At 32.0% G+C, this 19,320-nt stretch overlaps 1 protein-coding gene across 4 annotated transcripts in view; it reads right to left on the bottom strand.

Annotated features, from left to right (window-relative positions):
• Positions 1-19,320, bottom strand: part of LOC130673095 (uncharacterized) — a 332,376-nt gene that overhangs the window by 123,605 nt on the left and 189,451 nt on the right. For all 4 annotated transcript variants that reach the window (XM_057478008.1, XM_057478010.1, XM_057478011.1 and 1 more), the window contains one exon: positions 15,513-15,785. In XM_057478008.1, the coding sequence (XP_057333991.1) occupies positions 15,513-15,785 (273 nt within the window). The remainder of the gene's footprint in view (positions 1-15,512; positions 15,786-19,320) is intronic.

Below are 19,320 nucleotides of genomic sequence, written 5' to 3'. Positions count from 1 at the left end.
GAGACTTTGCAGTTAAGATTTTGTATACTCAAGATCATAAAAGTACATCAATTTATAGATCTATATATCTATATATATATAGTTATTATCTAGTATAGGTGAAATTACATCGCCGTCAGGTTGGTCGTCTACCGTTGACGGACATTTAGGGCTCCCGGGACGACAATATAACGACGCAAATCTCGTGCGGCTTGTTGCGATAAACGTATCACGTCGTGCTGGATACTGATGGGAACGAGTGACGAACGACAAACGGAAATTGCCGTATGGGTGTGCCGCTCGATAATAATTAATAGGGTCCGCATATTGACGAGCTCTGAAACCTACTGCTAAATTTTCCAATCAAGATACACTAAATAATATCTATATCCACTTTATACTAATAATAATAATAATAATTATAAGTACCACAAGAGGATTCATTATCTGAATTATTTGTTATTTCGATAATTACTCCGAATGTGAGAATGATTTATAGAGAGCAGGGCGAAGATATATATATATATATGTACATTGTGATTTTCGATATTGTTTTTAACAGAGTAGAGTAGAGTGAGATGAGAAAGACAAGGGAATAATGTCGACGTTGGCTCAGCCGACACATAAATTTCTGTAGCACATGGCGCCCAAGCTTATGAACAATAACCTGACGTGGCCCCTGCCGTTAGACGGCCGACTACTCAGTAATTACAGCGTCCCATAAACATTCGGTTCACAGCTCAATCTCGTCCAAGAGCACCCGTGCGAGCTTGAAAAGGGGTTATAGCTGGTGGCTGCTACTGGCAAAAGGCTCTTACACTCTCTTACTCCCTCCAACGGATAGAGAATGAAAATGTCAAGTACCCACCCACCTAGCAGCTAAATGTGTCCGTACCAGAGCTGCTATAGGACCAGAACTATCAAACCAACACTCATAATCCATTCCTCTTTTTGTTTTAATCTAATAATCGATTACTAATAAATTATTGAATCCACGACTCCCAAGTTAAACCCGGTCAAAACATAAAGTTTGCTCGTCTAATTACCCAGCGCAGTAGCCAGTGTTAACCTCAGTGTTCTCTGTTTAACATTCACCAGACTCATAGTTATAGTTTAGTTCCGCCAACAATTCTCTTTCTCTCTCTCGGTCTATACTATGTCGCTATGAATTTCCGATACGTTTATCTGATGCCTCTATTAATTTAATTATCCGATACGTCCTCACTTGTTTAAATATTTCCACCATTATTATTATTATGAGTACCTAATAATTACAATTGTCAGTAATCATAACATTGGTCAATTTTTTTCTCTTATAAAAATTCTATTTAAATAAAATATATAGCAAATAAGTAAAAGGGGATAAAATAGACCGCCATTTTTTAATTTTTCAAGTATCGGAAACACTTCAATTTATATAAATATTTTATTGCTCTCAGAAAGACCCAAAAACTCGAAAATAAACTAGAGTAATACATAAATACTAAAATCAAAATTATTTTCACATTTTAAATTTTTATTTCTTTACGACCGGAAAATGTTGACACCGAATACTAATTTCGAACCTATCGAAAAAATTGAAACTACGAAAAAAAATCGCGCTATTGATTTTTTTTAGGCGGCCCATTTTGGCCTTTATTAAAATTTTGAGACTTTACATACAAAAATTTGGTCTACGTTGATTTTATCTGATTTCATTAGATCTAAATTATTTTCTTTAGTAAATAACTTAATAACGATTTATAAAAATAAACGCTTAAGTTTTACCCATTGACTACTTTTAATATAAATACTATTATTAGGGGAAGGGGGGGGGGAGCCAAAACGGGGTAGGGTAGGCAAAACGAGGTACCCTCAAAATTTTATAAAAAAAAATTTTATTTTTTAAATGTTTCTTTAAACATTCCAAAATAACTTTTGTAAATATAATTGAGCATTATTTTGAATTTTTTTCGTTAAACTTTTTCAAAAATCGATTGTCAGTTGAAAAATACTAGTGACTTTTGTGTTATGATAAAAACTATTAAAAATTTGTTTTTGTTCCTTTGTATCCAATAATCATGTAAAATATAATTTTTCTTCATGCAAATTGCTTACAAAAAAATTTAACTTAATCAAATTCATTTAAAATCCAGAAATTTTTTTTTACCTTTTTTAGGGGGAACCCCATTTTGCCCGCAAAAATGAAAAATTTTTTTTTTAACGGTAACTGAAAATTTTTTCTATTTACTTTGAACATCATTAAAAAAAAAAAGATTGAGCGTATTCGAGTTCTGGAAAACTTGATATTTTCTTAAGTACCCCGTTTTGCCCTTCCCTCCCTTCCCTATTATTATTATTATTTTGATTAAATCGGCTTCAATGCTTCAAGTTGGTTTCTATCAAAGTTTCATTATTAATACACGTGATGATATAGTAATTGCTGTTATACGTCTTTACGCAACGATGCTTCTCTTTGATACAACTTACGATAATTTCACTCAAGTTTCAAGTTAACAATGCACTTATATATATATATATATTATATCTCTGTGATGGTATAGAAATTTTATAGATTCACGACCCGATTGAATCTCGGAAATAATCATTCTGCAATATACATATATACATATAGATAGACAATTTCTCGTCATAGACGTCACTTACTCATCTACGCAACCTAGAATTATAAATCCTTCGAAATTATCGTTAGAACATTCGAAACAAAGAGAAGTGGCACATCCATCTCGAGTCCTATATATATACGACAAAACTAATTGCCTTTGTCCAAACAGAGTAACTACATTGTTATCTCGTAGTTTGATAAGACTTTAGTACATTCGAATTTCATGTGGCGCCAGAGGCAATGTCAGTTGGGAATACTCAAATGTCGCCATGAAACGGAACAAGAGTCATGTTGCTTTTGATATGATAAGAAATTGTCTAATAAATAACTTTACTTGTAACTCGGCTCGCGTAAGATTTACCTGCAGAGATAATCGATATAGGTAATCTTGTTGATATGATTGATATCCATGTTGTTGTTGTTGTTGTTGTTGTTGTTGTTGTTGTTGCTGCTGCTGTTGTTGGTGATATTGATGTTGCTGATGATGATGATGTTGATAATAATTATGTTGCTGGTAGTTGTAATAATAATTTTGTTGATCCTGCTGTTGCTGTTGGTATTGATTATTTTGCTGGGGATGTTGATGATGCTGGTACCAATCATTGTAATCACCCATGACACTTTATTTCGCAAGTATTTATAATAAATATCATTCGCGCAAACATATCACTATCACTGGGAAGTTAAAAAAGAAAAACTAGTAGTAGTTTTCCATGTAAAGCAATAGAATTGTGAATCGAAAACAAAATAGATGATAATTTAGTGAAATGATTTTTTTTCGTCATCACTCGACGTCATATCTATAGGGCGGTAATAATTTTTTAGTTCAAATTATCGATTGGTTGAGATGAGAGGAACCGATTAAAGTCTGGAATAAACTAGACGACGTCATAGAAGCCTTCCGGTGCAGCTGACGCGACTTTTGCGACCCGAAGTGAATTAAGTTGGTTTTAAAAATAAAAAAAAAAGTAAAGAGAAAAACCTGGAAAAAGGAACTGAAAAAACCGTAAAGGAAAAACGGAACGTAAGCGCGTTTATCGTTTATCGGCTAACCGTAATTACGAAGAGTTTTTGCATAAAACATGACAAGTTTGAGTGGTTGAAGCCAGTTTTATATCTAGGATCCAGTTTAGCTCAAAAGTACTATAATTTTATGTGATTATGGAATAGGTGGAACGAATTAAATGTCGCGGTTAAGCATTAAACGTTTGTCGTTAATTTTCAGTGATAATTTACCGAATGATAATACGGGTGTTCTATTTTCTCACTAGTGGTCGAAAAATACAAGACTGCTATTTCCTATTTGGTATTTTGAGATAACGGTTTAGTTTATTGACGGAATAAAAATAGATTATTTTAAATGAAATTTTTTTGGTTTAACACTTATAAAAATTGATATATATGCACGTATAATATATATGGGGCTTATAAATAAGCGGCACTGAAATAAAAATTTAAACACTGAGATATCGTATTGCACAGGATGAAGATCGTGAAACGACTAAAGTATTTTAATTTCTGCAACTCTGAATAAGCTGCTGGTGGTCATCTTGCTAGTGATGATCATCCCCACTTTTTAATAAAATAACTTGGAGATTTAACAAAGACCGGTTGGTACCTTGACATGGACAGTTTGTTGAGATGACGGGAGGTGGACGCTACCGAAGATCAAAAGGGTTGAAATACCCCCTGTGAATTACTTGCCTCAAGTCACTTCCTGTTTTTATATTTTTTTAGTCCCATCATACTTGATGCGGTGTCTTTAAACATCAGAGCTACACATCATCATTATTATCATCATAGTAGCGGTAGTTGTAGTAGTGGTAGTAGTACACAAACTTGTTTTTTATGGATTTTAAAAAAGTAGGATGTTATTTAAAGCAGAGTATAAAAAATATGAGGCTTTTTGATCCTGGTCACGTTGGCGTAAATGCCGTCCAACCGCATGTCACCAAGCTTCGAAGCTTTACGTCATATATTTTACGTTGCTCGTTTTTTCTACGAGCTAATTGAATTTCCCATCCCATAGTAGGTTTTATTTTTTTTCTCTATCATTCTGGCACTAACTCCAACTCTAACTCTTGCTTTGGCTCTATCTCTGTATTATTATTATTATTATTATTATTATTATTATTATTATTATTATTATTATTATTATATGTTTTTTAACTCTTTTTGTAGACCAATAGTTGATGAGGGGTCGGGTAGTGTTGGCGGCGTGCATCGGTGGTCGTATGTGAAACCGCAGGGGAAAAGCGTTTGCGTGATGATCCGATTGGAAGCTAGTTGCCAGTTTTACGTTAAAGTTTCGTGTTTTCCCATCGGCACTATCCCGTCTGGGATGTGGGCTGTGGGGACAATTGTCGATCATAAAAATATAACGTTGATCGTTTTTTGCCTCAGGGATAATGTTTTTAAAAAGATTCTTTCGTTTTATTTTATCATAAAATTATTATATTTTACGGCTTTATAATTATACAAGAAGTGAGAGAATGAGGAAATTAGAAAGTGAGGAACAGTATGAGATTCATGAACAGAAGCTCGCTAGAAGACACTAATGCTTGTCTTAAGGTTGACAGTATCGAATCAATCGAATGTGGGCGAAACCACGTCGACCAACGTCGTAGCGTTGAGGAATACGCTTGAAAGTCAATACCGGTATCCAATTCTGAGCACCCGAGTAGAGCTCTCGTTGCTCAAAGTACACCGGATACGTAGGAAGAAACTAATTGGCAGGTAGCACTTCAGAAACACGAATAAAAGGATCACTAGAGGGAGAAACACTCGAAAATACAAATAAAAGAGTGGAGCGGTAGAGAAAAATAGTTAAATTCTCCAGACTACAACAAAAGATTTTTATGCTTTACGCTTTTAGATATTTTTTATCTCATCCGGATAATCGATTTTATCTTTTAATTCTTTAATACCTACCATTAACTAACTAAAATACCCATTAATCATGATTCCTTTTATCGAAAAGCATTTGAATTATTTATTTATCGCTGGACTATATATACTTATAACTTCTTTCAAAAATGATAAACTGCTATTTAATGATTCTGATCCTAGAGCAAAATTTGGTATTCAGTTAATGTAGAAGACATTATTTTATTGTCAGCTTAAATGCTATTTTTTACGACTGAGTTTTTAGTGAGAGTTTTAATTCTCTGGTGCAATAGCGAGAACAAGACGAGGAAACATCTGACCACAACATGCCATCAAACGAGTAAACTATTTTTCAATTACCTCTTGTATCAACAGTCTAGTTGTGCTATTTGGGCAATATAAATTTTTGTTGAATGCTGTGCAAGTTCTGCTTAATCCGCGAAATTGGAATTTTTCTAAACTGGAAATACGAAATTCTAAATTCCGATCTATATTACAGCAGTATTTATTTCAAAATATTAATAAATTTATCAGAATTGATTTTATAGATTTTAAGTAGTAAAGTGAAGGTTTACATTTTTAATAAAGTTGGAGCTTGAAAACTTGTATTTTATTTTTTGTTGACGATATCTTACAGAATTAGTAGGGTCGGAAGTTAAATTTTTAAGAAAAATAAATAAGAAAATTTATTATAAGATGAAAATCTTTTCCGATAATTTCCTGCACTCGGAAGGCCTGATCGTGATAATAAAATTAACCAGCTTATTCTTCGGCTAATTTTCTACAAAATTTTAAGTTCATATACGAATGAGAATTTCAAAAAATTTATTTGAAAATGGATACAATTTTTTTTTAAATCTGTAACTTTTTTTTCTAAATAAATTCAAATTTAAATCATGCATTCGACAATAAAAAAAAATTGGACAACGGATGACTCTGCGGGCGAGAAAAAAAATAATTATATCGACAGAAGTTGTAAAAGTGATTGTTAGAAGATATAATGTTATATTAAATGATCAATGTTATTAGAAGTATTGTAATTTCAGTTTTAAGCTGTAATGAATAGTAAATTATTCATTAAAGTCATTCGTTTGTGGTTCTAATACTCTTGATTCAATTGTCCCCGACTAATGATTCAATTGCTCCTCCAAAGGGGACGATTGAACCATTTGATGCAGTTGTACAATTTCGTATTTATTAAAAATTTTCATCACTTTTCAAGTTATGTGCTTATGAGAAATGATAGTCTATATAATAAAGTATAATTTCGTAAAAAAAAAAAGTTATCATTTTGCTTTTATTCATCTAAAAAAAAATGTTAAAATATTTTTGGTTCAATTGACCCCACTCTCCCCTATGTATAAGGTCCTAAACTATAGCACTTCTCATAGTACTCATTCATTCTTGTAAAATCTCTATGGGAATTTATGAAAATCTATTGGATTCTATGAGATTTTCTAAACAAGGCAGGAAACTAATAAACCGATTGCAATTAATTCTGCAGTGATTAAGAGAGATCGTGAAGATGAGAATCTGGTATAATTTTTTAAACATTTAGTCCACTGGGATATGAGATATCTATGGAAAATTGTTATTTCTCTTGAAAAAATAAACCGATTTTGATGTTCGATACAGCTATCGAGGGGTTTAATCGAGTTCTAGAGCTGATATATTTGAAAATTGATCGATTCAGCCGTCTCAATGATATTCGAAAAAAAATGATTACGATTTTCTTTTAAATTCATTTTATCCCAAATCTGCATTTTTGCCGAATTGTAATAGAATTATTAAGATATTACACACAAAAACAAAATTTCTTTCGACCAAAATTTTCGAAATGGTCGTACTATTTGGGGTTACCAACTCATCCCATATTGGTTCTAAAAGCTGTAGATAAACATTTATAAAAAGAAAAATTTGTTTTTTAAAAAGTGATGTCTCATTTTGCCTCACTTTTCTCTACCATTTTTGCGTTAATAACAATTTTCCATTTAAATATTTGAATATTAGTATAACCTACAAAGTTATGAAAATCGTTAATTTAGTACTGAATATCTAAAATAAAATAAATATCCCTGACCCATTTAAATTATCCATAAAATTACCATGTTAACCGTTTTGGTGACCTAGAGAATTAGCATTGGGAAGTAAGTTCCCTTTAAAAAAAAGGTTAAAAAATTTAAAACGTACGTGGAAGTAGGAAGAGGAAACGCGTTAACTTAAATGCGAGTAACAAAAAAGCAAGAATTTAAAATAAAAATAAAGTAAGCAGATGGTTGTGTCATGTGTAATGTAACGTCTATTGGACAATAAGATTCTCGAATTGGTGCGAATGTAATCGTGCTTGTCGGAAATTCCTTAAAGCTTGTTGTACTCTCATTGGACGAATCCTTGATATCCCGGTTCGCTGGGGGTCTTGCCAGGGGGTAATTTATTTATTCAGTTCTGAATCGGTGGTTTTACAGGTTTACTGTGAGAAGATTCGTTGAGTTGCACTTAGCGGCGTAAAAGAATCATTGAAAACCGGTTGTTAGAACCCCTGCGAAGGGTGAACTCTTCATATATTCATCTCTATGTCACCCCAATTTTTTAAGGGAAGATGTGTGAGGAAATAAACGTGAAAAATTTCAAGTCTTCTCTCTTGAATTATTGTCATTATTATTATTGTGGATTCTATAATTATATAATGACTATTGATTTTTATAGAGGACTGGGTAAAGTGAACCACCTAAAAAATTTTGTAGATTTTTTTTATCGAAACTGCTTTCTTTGTCGTTATTTAAAATTTTTAATTAAATTTTTATACAATTTTGAGTAAAAAAATTATTGTTAAAAAATTTCTTTCAATTTAAATCCATTATTTTAATTAATTAAGATTCGTTTTTTTTTTCTTGAAAATTTTCCGAACAATAAGTTTATGTTTAGATGTTTTTAACTTGAAATAATTACAAACTTTTTTGTTTACTTTTATAGACGGTGGTCCATTTTTCTCACCCGTACGAAAAAAATATATATGTGGGCAAATTGCATATATGAGACATATGTGCCTCGTATATGTTTCATATATGCAATTTGCCCGCATATATATTTTTTTCGTATGGGCACCCAGAAATTTTTTTTTTTTCTATGGCAACTTAAAATTTAGTTTATTTCTTTCAAGTACAAGTCAGAAAAACTAAACTCAGCGTATTCGAAGGCACGAAAATCTATTATTTTTATAGCGGTCCCACTTTGTCCGCCCTTATTTTATAAATATATTTAAGATTTATGATAACTAGTATTGTAAAGTTAGAGTATGTAATCGTTGACATTCAGCAGTGAAACGGAAATAACGAGATTGTGAGTAGTATTCTGTTGGTGTTACCGAGAACGGAAATGGCCCGTCGTATTACCTTTCGTACGGTAATAGCCCAGTAGGCAACAGATGTGAACGCTTGTAGTTTTGCGATGAAACTATCGGGTCATATACGATGTTGTTGTAGTTTGAGAAATAGTACGAGTTGTGAGGGTCTATACAACATTGAGTATACTTAATAACTGACGATAACGTAAATTTACTAAGGATAAAAATACTGTTTACTCGTGCATTATGGTCTTAAAGAGCTGGATAAATAGTATACCTGATACCAAAAGTCATTGCACAATAAATAACAAACTATTATAAATTTTATACCAATGCTGTTGATCGCGACATTTCGCGGCGGGTTTTATGCTCAACGCTAGAAATTTTATTCTACTAAAATTATTTTATTTTAATTTTGCAATAGTTCAAGTACGAAAATTTTTATATTTTTTTCAGTCTTATCAAATATTTTGGCAAAATTTTTCAATTTTTTGGGTTCAATTATTAATTGGATTATTTTTTATTCCTTATAAGAGCAAATTAGTTGATAAATTTTGTAGTTAAAGGTAAATTAATTAATTTTATTATTGAAAACAGTTATTGGGTCATTTTTAACTACAGATCTTATGACCTGTCAATGTATGAGTTTTGAGCTAGTAACACCAAGCGGTGTAAAAGATAACACTCACACCGTGTTTAAAGTACACTGCTTGATGTTTCACTCTGAAAAAAGTTCACAACGTCAATTTACACCGAAAACAGGGTGTAAAGTCCTCGGTGACCATTTTTACACTAAAAATTTATTACAGTGTATACTTTTCTGTTACGATTAACAATATCGTTATTACTCAATGAAACTGCAGTCGATAGTGGAGGTCTTACTTAACTATCGTTTACTGGTTCAGAAAACTATTTTTTTCTTTCAATGTAATGATTAGAAAAATATCAAAATTAATTAAATTTGTTATTGACCGAGTTATCAACTAAACTATCAAAATTATGAAAAAAATGTAGAGATACTTATGTATAGAGAATTAAACATCCTACAAAATTATACTCTTACACATATATCGTAACTCCAGTAATTAAGTTAATAAATTTATTGAAAAATTATCGAATATTCAGAATGAGATATTTTGAAATAACACAAAAAATATTACAAATCAAATGAATAATTTTCATTCTGTATATACATTATTAATTAGACAAAAATAATTTTTAAATAGAAAAAAACATTAAAAAAACTTTGATATTTTTATCTTTTAAATTTACCGATAAAGATAATAATGAAGTTAAAACAAATAGCAAAAGTCGCTGGACAATAAATAAGCAATTCCAACATATTTTTCTACCTTCCAGTAAGTACCCAACATCTATTGTATTGCGTAGAGCTTTAAGGTAATAATTAATTCACGTTAAAACGATATAACGTTAGTAGTATTGAAAATTTAAGAGGAAAAACCCATTGGCATGGCTTATTTATTATCTTAGCCAACTACTTTGGTCTATTGGACAACTGAAAATAAAGAATTGAATAAATAAATAAATAAATAAAGAACCAAGAAAAAGTTTCTTGACAAAGTTATCCCCCCGAGATTCTGGCCCAAAGATAACGAGCAAGCCATACATATTAATGGGATCCATCGATCGTTGTTCTATACCTACACAGTTTTATTCGTTTTATTTTATAAGGTTTATAAGAGAAGGCGGCCAAAATGGGGCCGGGTGGGCAGAATGGACCACCCTAAAAATTTGGTGAAAATTGTTTTTTTCCAAAATTGTTTGCAACTGTCATTTACGATTATTATCATAATTTTGTACAATTTCGAGTGTCCCAAAATTTTTCATTAATTTTTTTTTTCAGGAAATTTTTCAGTGGATACTCAGTGTATTGTTGACCACAAAAAATTCAAGCATGATTTTTTTTTCTATATTCGAATTTCATAAAATTTATTTATCTTCAGTAATTTGACTTTTTCGGCATTTTTACACGCAGGGAAATTTTTAGTGAAAATTTCCCCAAAAGTATGATACTGTAAGGTCATGTAAATATGTAAGTTTTTCCCATGCACATTGTGAAATATACTACTCGATAGAATGTAAATGAAGTGCAATTTCTACTAACAATAACATAAGTAAAAATTTAGTTACTGGTTAGATGTCCTTACAGTACCAAACTTTATGGGTAATTTTTACTCAAAAATTCTCTGCGTGTATTTATTTATAGAATTGCAATTCTCTTTTTTACTTAGATTAGATACGAGCAATTTTACTATAGTTATTTTTTTTAAATGAAAGAAAAACTGTTGTCACATTTTTTTTTAGGGTGGTCCGTTTTGCCCGCTCGGGAAAACAAATTTTTTCCTCTGGCAATTGGAAATTTTATTTAATTACCGAAAATCTAAGTCAAAAAGAAAAAGATTCACCGCATTCAAATGCACAAAAGTCCATTAATTCCTTAGCGGTCCCGTTTTGCCCGTCCTTCCCTTTTTTTTTTTAAATTCAAACTTGGCAACTCCGTTCTAATGCACAAGGTGTAAAGAAATTTATCGGGTGATTAATTGTAAAATTAATAAACTAGACGATTATCTATAGTGGCAGGTAAGTTATCAGCGATAGAAAGAGAGAAAGTGGAGTATATATATATATATTTTAGTTGCCAGACTCGTCGTATTACATAGCCGTTCTCATACATATTAATGAGAAATCGATCGATTTTACCTCGACGCTCTAGTCGTTTGCTTGGTTCTTACTCTACTCTGTTTAGGCATCGCATCGCCGGCATATCGGCACATAAGCTCTTCGTGTGGGCCTCCGGTGGTTATTATGTCATTAGCTTAATGAAGTTACAGGATGAACGAGCACACACAAGACCGAATATACACTGGCTTCAACCCCACTATTTTACAATTATATTCACCATACACTTTGTGATACTCGAGGAATAATAAGTCTCTTGGCATTGTTGTGTTGTTGTTCTTGCATTACACTACCTTATAATCGAAAATTTACCGATAGCATTATTGTTATCGTTAATGGAAATTTAAAACTAAGTTGACAAAAAAAAACACGTGGATTGAATTGGGGGTGCGTCACATATTTTGGGATTCATCAATTGCTTACTAAAAAAAAAGCCATCTGGCAGCTAGGGTGGAAGGTAGATTTCTCTGAACGAGTTTTGAACCCTTAGAGAAGCAGTAAAATTTATTATGAAATGAAAATCAAAACAAAGTATAGAGTCGCTACAAAACTATCGGCGTATAACATTTTTTACCCCCACCATCTAAATTTAATACCTAAGGTATGCGCCTTGATGGTGGGGGTAAAAAATCAAGAAGCAAAGTTTCGCTAATCCAACCATATACAACAGTAGTATTTAGATCATATTACGTAACGTACATAAAATAGAATTTCGTTATGACGTATCATACAAAAGTTACTTGAATTAAAAGCCGCAGAAATTTTTTTTCGGTATTTTTGGAATCTACTCGACTAATTATGATAGAGTATGAAAAAATTCTTTGAAAAATCCACCATAAAAACAAATGTTAAACAGATTTCTATGAAATTTATCTGAAAAAAATAGAGCTGTAGAAGCTATGGGTTTACGGTAAAAATCTATCCTTGAATTTTGAAAATCGTAGATTGGTTTACGGATAAAAAATTATTAAATGATAAGAAAGTTTAATTGGAAAATTTTTACACGGACTTTTTTATGGGAAAACTATCACGAAATTTATCTAAGATCAGCAAATTACAGATTTTTATTTAAGATAGTAGAGGAAAGAGAGGCAAAGTGGGCTGCTACATTATTTTTAACTTTACAAAGAGGCAACACGGACATTGGGGCTGACGTGGGCTATAATTTGTTTAATAAATTAAAATTAGATAAAAAAAATTAAACTACAAATATTTTTCCGATGACTTATCCCCCCCCCCCCCATTTTGAATTTTCATCGTTTTTTGCTCAAGTCATATTTTCACCGAGTACTTCTTTGGGACCTAAAAAAAGTATAACTAGAGAAAAATCTCACAGTATTGACATTTTTTTCTAAAAGCCCATTTTGCCCTCTTCCGTTTGACCAATAACTACATTTTCCTTTAGTGTTCCGATCTTTAGACAAAATTTTCTTTTGTAACGAGAACAATTTCTATACTTAATTGTTGCCACTGAATTATGGTTATTGCCCCTTAAAAAAATTAATATCTATCAACAAAGTCTGGATCCTCTGAATCAAAGATTTGTAGCTCGAAAATAGTTGAAAGCAAGTAAAAGAAAAAAAAATATGAATCAAATTGGTTTCTCTCTTGACTGGGTTTTCAAATTCAAAAGAATTTCTCGGTCCAATTCCTCCGATAGATATTCGCCTTTTTTTTCTTACCAAACTCGAAAGATTTTCTCAATTTCCATCAAGTTTTTATCCTTTCAATGGCCCATTTTAACCGAGTAATAAAATAATAAAAAAATTACATGGATTTAAAAAATAGTATTCGAAAAATGAGTGGTAATTAAGGATTTCTCATAGTCTAGGTCTAATTAATCCGATCGAATTTAACGGGATATGCAACTGACAGAAAAGTTTCAAGGACTATAATTATATCATTTTTTTGCATAACTCACTAATGCCCTTAGCGAAACGATGACGGAGTAGTAATATAAAAGAATATAAAAAGATGAAAGAAAATAAAATAAAGTACGAAAAAGTATAAAAGAATATAAGGCTATTAATTCAACTAATAAGACCGAGTAGGAGTGCAGACAGAGAATGAAATCGCGAGTTCAGCATCCAAGGAAAACTAATCAAGCCTGATGAAAGCTTGGACATGAAAGGTTGAGCAAGTCGTTTCAAGCTTAAAGGCCTTTCACTATATCCCTTTTCTTTCTTCTTCTCTTCCTCTTTAGCTTCCACTTTCTTTAAAGGTATATATCTCTGATTGCAATTTCTTATTTTTACACTGACGAATCTAGACTAGTTGGACCGGTCTATTTACTTTACTATTAAATTATTTTAAAAGATTAAACCCCTCACTAATTTATTAAACCATCTACTCTCTAAAAATATAATAATTTATCACTGAGTCATCCGGACATAGTCATCCGATATTTTTTATTAGCAATAAGTATTACACTAGAAATTTAGTCAATGCTCTGAAATTTAATTAAAGTCACTATTTGTTTCTGTGTAATAGTATCTAAGTTACCAATGAAATTCACTGACAGCTTCAGTGAAATAAAATTACTGACTGAGTCAGTGAAATTAACTGTCAGTGTCAGTGAAATTAACTGATAGTGTCCATGAAATAGGAAGGAGAATTTTTTTTATTTTTCGGAGGTTTGCAAAGACGGAACCTCGAAGCCGCAACTGCTCTAATTCACTATAGTATTGAACCAGAAGTATAACCCATGTAATTTAGTTATATAACAGAGATAATTATTTTAGCCGATTAATTTTCATTAATTTAATAAACTAACTATTAAAATTTTATAATACACTTTAATATTTTTAAATAATTTGTAAAGACAAATTAATAATCGAAAAATAATTAATTTAATAATGAATTATTAATAAATATTTTAATTATGAATTAAAAATAGTTAATAAAAATATTTTTTAATTATATAAACTTTTAGTAACATAAATTATTAGAGCGCACAGTTAGTTTATTTTTATTAAGATAAGGATTAAAATATTTTTCACTTATTTAATATTAGAAAATTAGGTTACTGAGTAAATCAGTTAAATTTTTACTTAGTGTGAAATTGTTTAATCAGTGCAAATGAATGGTCCCGAGTCAAAAAACAAGCTCGGGTTCAAGTCTCTGAATTTTCAATGAGGTTTTTGAAGATCAATTTAGAATTTGAAGTGACAACAGCATAGAAAATTATCCTACTTTAGTCCTCAAAGTAGTAGTTACGACCCATTTTACCACTTTGAAGACTAAACTGGAATAACACAATCTGGATTGGAGCCTCAAAATATTCATAACATACAGGAATAATTTTATCTGCATTGAAACCTCAAAATTTTGACTTAAGTCTCTTCACGGAAAAAAATAATTGGTAGCAGCTACCAAAATAATCAGTAGCTGCTATCGATTAATTTTCGCTAACAGCTACCGATTATTTCGGTTCTACTGACGAATTTCAGTGGAGATGAAAAAACTATTTCTGAGGGATGTTACACGGGATGTATGTACAAGTGTATCCGTGCACGTGTGTGCATGTGTGTGAGTGTGTCCGTGCGAGTGCGAGTGCGTGTGTGTGTGTGTGTGCGTGTGTACGTAACTGATACCGAAAAATTTCAAATTTCGAGGTAGAAGGATGCACTAGTGCTTTAAGAAAATTTAAACACTGCACCCGACCAATCAAAAATGATCAGGGTTTAATGAAAAACTTATGAGTCCGAAGTTCGGCATTTAACGGCGTTTACTTTGACCATATATTTTATAAAATAGTTTATTTTCACTAACCTAGTGTAATATTATTCAATTAATGCAAATTAATATCACAAATTAAAGTGGTTAAATTGAACAAGGTAATTTTAAAATTTACCAGTTTTCAGTGACAAAATAAGCAACTGCTTCATTTAGTAAAAGTTTCTCAAATTGATTTTCAAAGAGTAAAGAGTTTGAATTTGTCAGTAAAGTTTATATTTGTCAATACAAAGCAGCTAAAAATAAGTAATAACTAAAACTTACCTGGGTTTGACTCCAGACTTTTGGTTTAGGACTAGAACTTGTACTATTGCTACCAACGGTTCCACTGACTACTGAACCGCTAGTACCATTTGATGTTACAGACTTTGATGTTGGTTTTCCGGTTTTCGAAGTTTGCGTTACAACCGCTGATGGTGAACTACTCATCGGCTGTTGTGAATTTGACGGTTGCTGTTGCTGTTGAGTTTGCTGCATTATTTGCTGAATCAGTTCGATCTGTTGTTTCGTTAACCCGTCATTGCTTGACGATGAGTTCTGTAATAAACAATCGAATCAAACTTTATGTTAATCAAAAGTTACAGCTAATCTATGGCTTCAGTACAAAAAAAAACAATAATTACTTCCGTGATTTCCGTTGGTACGCTATCAGTTCAGAACATATTATAAAACGGCTATACTAATACTATGATGAAAGAGAACTTTTATTCAATTGGAGTAAAAGAGAAAGAGTTGGTTGTTAAAATGAATTTTACTACAGCTTTAAATTAGATTTGTTAATTATCGATGTCGGAAAATGGTGGCAGTTTCAGTAATGGTACCAGTGATGGTAGTGGTCGTGGTGGGTTTGGTCGGCTAGGTTCATACCTTATTAAACCTTCATTTTGTAATTCTACAACTAGAATTTCTGTTGAAAACAACGTTCAGTGGATTCCATTAATTAATTATATTCAAACCGCTAAAGTTACAATGAATGCTACTGAATATTGCCCGTTAATTCTCTCATTACCTTCCTTTCCAATTATAATTTTATTTTTAAATTCAACGGCTATTATCCGTAAATTCAAATTTAAAATTAGTAAACTGAAAAATTATGTATTAAATATCAAATAGGGGAAGGATGAGGAAAGGGGCCGTGGTGGGCAAAACGGACCAAAAATTTTTTTCAATAATTTTTTAATGGATTCAATGTACACTGTAAAAAATTTGCGGATTAAATCCGAAGTGAATGTAAAGCGGATGACTTTGTATTTATTTAATCTCCTCACAGTAAAATTCGCTCCCAAAGGAAGTTAATTTTAATATTAAAACTCCAAATCGGAGTGAATGCGGGTTCAAATAAAATCTAGTTCACTCCAAAATAACTACGCTGGAAAAACAAACTCCCCCCTTTACTCCGTATGTGGAGTGATTTTTTCTACAACTCCGGAACTCTAAGTGACAGAGTAAATTTGGATTTGAATGAAATCCGTAATCACTCCCGATTTTTTACAGTGTAATGTTGGCTACAAAAATACATACGATATCTTCGCTGTATTTAAATTTGATATAGTTTATTTATCTCTAATGATTTTATTTTTTCGGCATCTTTATTTAATAACAGTATCGCAAATCTCTTATTTTACTTAGATTAGATAAAAAATATTTTATTATACTCAATTTTTAGCGGCTGAGGCAGCCGTTCGGCACGCGTGTGGCTCGGGCGATCACCGAAGTTAAGTAGCATCGAGCATGGTTACTATTTGGCTGGGTGACCGCTTAGCCACGCGTTGGGCTCGAACGAAGGTCTCTGATCGTTAGGCGCGGGATAAAGATCCAGTGATCGGTAAAATGGGAATTTTATCGACCACTGGAGCTTCACCCAAACCGAAACTGTACTGGCTAGGTTTTCTCTGTGGTTTTCCTAGCCACTGCACCTCCATTGCACAAGGGAGGTAGCAGGGCATCACCGTAATGATGCAGTACAGTCATAAGCACAAGTCGGGCCACAGCCGCAAAAAAACATAAAAGGGACAAATATTGACAATAGGGAACTCCCAGCTTTCCAGAGTCGAAAAAAGGGAGTCTTGTAAAACACACTTGAGCAGTGCGATGCATGCGATGTGATACAAGTAAAAATAAAAATAATAATTATACTCAATTTTTTAAAATACAAGAAAAAAAAATTGATTTATACTTTTTTTTTGGGGGGTCTATAACTAGAAATTTAATTCAATTGTATATAATACTTTTAATAGAAATCAAAAAATGAAGATCCAGCATATTCAAATGCATAAAAATCCATTATTTCCTTAGCGGTCCCGTTTTTCCGTCCTTCCCCGGTTGATTATTATTTCCATAATAATATTATATTGACGGGTATTATATACAGAATTAAGTTATTTAATCCCTTTTATATTTACTAATTTTCATTTATAAATTAATTAAAATACCCGATACAAGGTCGAGAGGCTCTTATGAACTAGAATTAAATTAATTAAGTTATTTTGTAGGGAGAAGAATTAAAAAAATAAGACTAAAGGGTAAGAAAAAATAAAAGTTTAATAGATGAACGTAGATATAGATGGTGAACTTTTTACTTTTACTACCTAGTCAGTGAGTCTTGATGGTGTTGGTCGGGCATAGTTATAAGAAGGAGCGCTCTCATACTTTTAATTCGCTTAGGCGCGACTCTAGCAGCTCTTAGGGCGGGCATCCAACGTGACGACGCGGAGCAGCTTATTACGGAGGCCAGGTGTCGAGATCTCTCAACTTATTTTCTTTTTTTTTTCTCCGCATATTTTCTTGCAGCACGTCAATTTTCATTTTCAAACTTTTCCAACGGTTCCACGTCCCTTTTACACTTTCTCCAAGCGCGTGTCTACCTTCCCTTTATATATAAAAAAAAAAACTTCATCCCCTTGCTGTACTACCACCACCGATAAGAAGCTTCCCGGAGGTACGTTTCACAATAACTTTTTTATTCATTCCATCTTCACCCTCTGATGCTATCTTTTTTTTTTCTTTGTTATTTTACTTATTTTTATTTTCACTTTGCCCTCCAATTCACTTTCGTCCATTTTCACTCGACGCCTACTCGCTCATCGCAGTTCGCAGTTGGCTTTTCACTTTAACTGCAAGGAAACTGCGTTTTCCATTCACTAAAAAATACCCTGAGTGCTTTTGACATTCGTATTTCTCGAGGGAAAACGACTGACACGAAAAAAAAAATTTTTTTTTCAGTTACTTTTTTTTTGCTTTTTTCTGACGTTACTTTTTGCCGGAAACTTTTTAATTCAGTTGTTATAAAACTGGACACACTACGCGTTAAAAAAAAAAAAATCAAAATTAAATTTTTTTAACGCTTTCAATGCTTATTTTTCTTCAATTGTATCCTAAATCTCATTAATTAACTGAAATTATCATAATTTAGTTTAAAATTTTATTAAAAGTACTGGTTTTCGTTATTATCAATATAAAAAAGTTTTAAAAGTCTGTTATTGCCTTACAAAGCTCTTATTTCGAAACTCCCCTATATGTTTGCAAATGACGTCGAGAATTGATCAGATGAGACGAAATTTAGCTAGAGATGTTCTCTTACCGTCTTGTTGAATTCGAGGGTAAATTGCCCAAATTAGGCTACAAGGCGTATCTGAAATAGTTTGAACCAGAGCGCGATCGTATTGTCTGATCGTAACTGCCTCCACCTAATTGCAATATCGACATCCCTACGATATAGTCTGCGCGTTTGCTATCTCAAAGCAAATAATTTACCAATTATTATTATTATTGTTATTATTACTCGATGGATGTACTCACTTGTAAAGTTATAAAAATATAAAAATTGTAAGTGCATATATACTAAAGTGGTCGTTAAGAATTAAATTTTCTCAGGCACCCTATAAAAGGCTTTTTTTTAGTGAAAAAATACGCGGGGAATTTGGTTTTTTTTTTTTTAAGGAAAAAAAACACGTGCCTCAGGACGATCGAAGTTCAATTGTCGATACAATCGAGGTTTTTTTTAAATATCTCATGAAATATGCAGATTAAAGGAAAAAATCATAGGAACAATTTTGTAGGAAATTAAATTTTC

This window comes from Microplitis mediator, chromosome 8, assembly GCF_029852145.1.
Source record: "Microplitis mediator isolate UGA2020A chromosome 8, iyMicMedi2.1, whole genome shotgun sequence".
Lineage (NCBI taxonomy): Eukaryota > Metazoa > Arthropoda > Insecta > Hymenoptera > Braconidae > Microplitis > Microplitis mediator.
The sequence above is the reverse complement of the archived record's forward strand: the minus strand, read 5'-3'. Positions and strand labels throughout refer to the sequence as shown.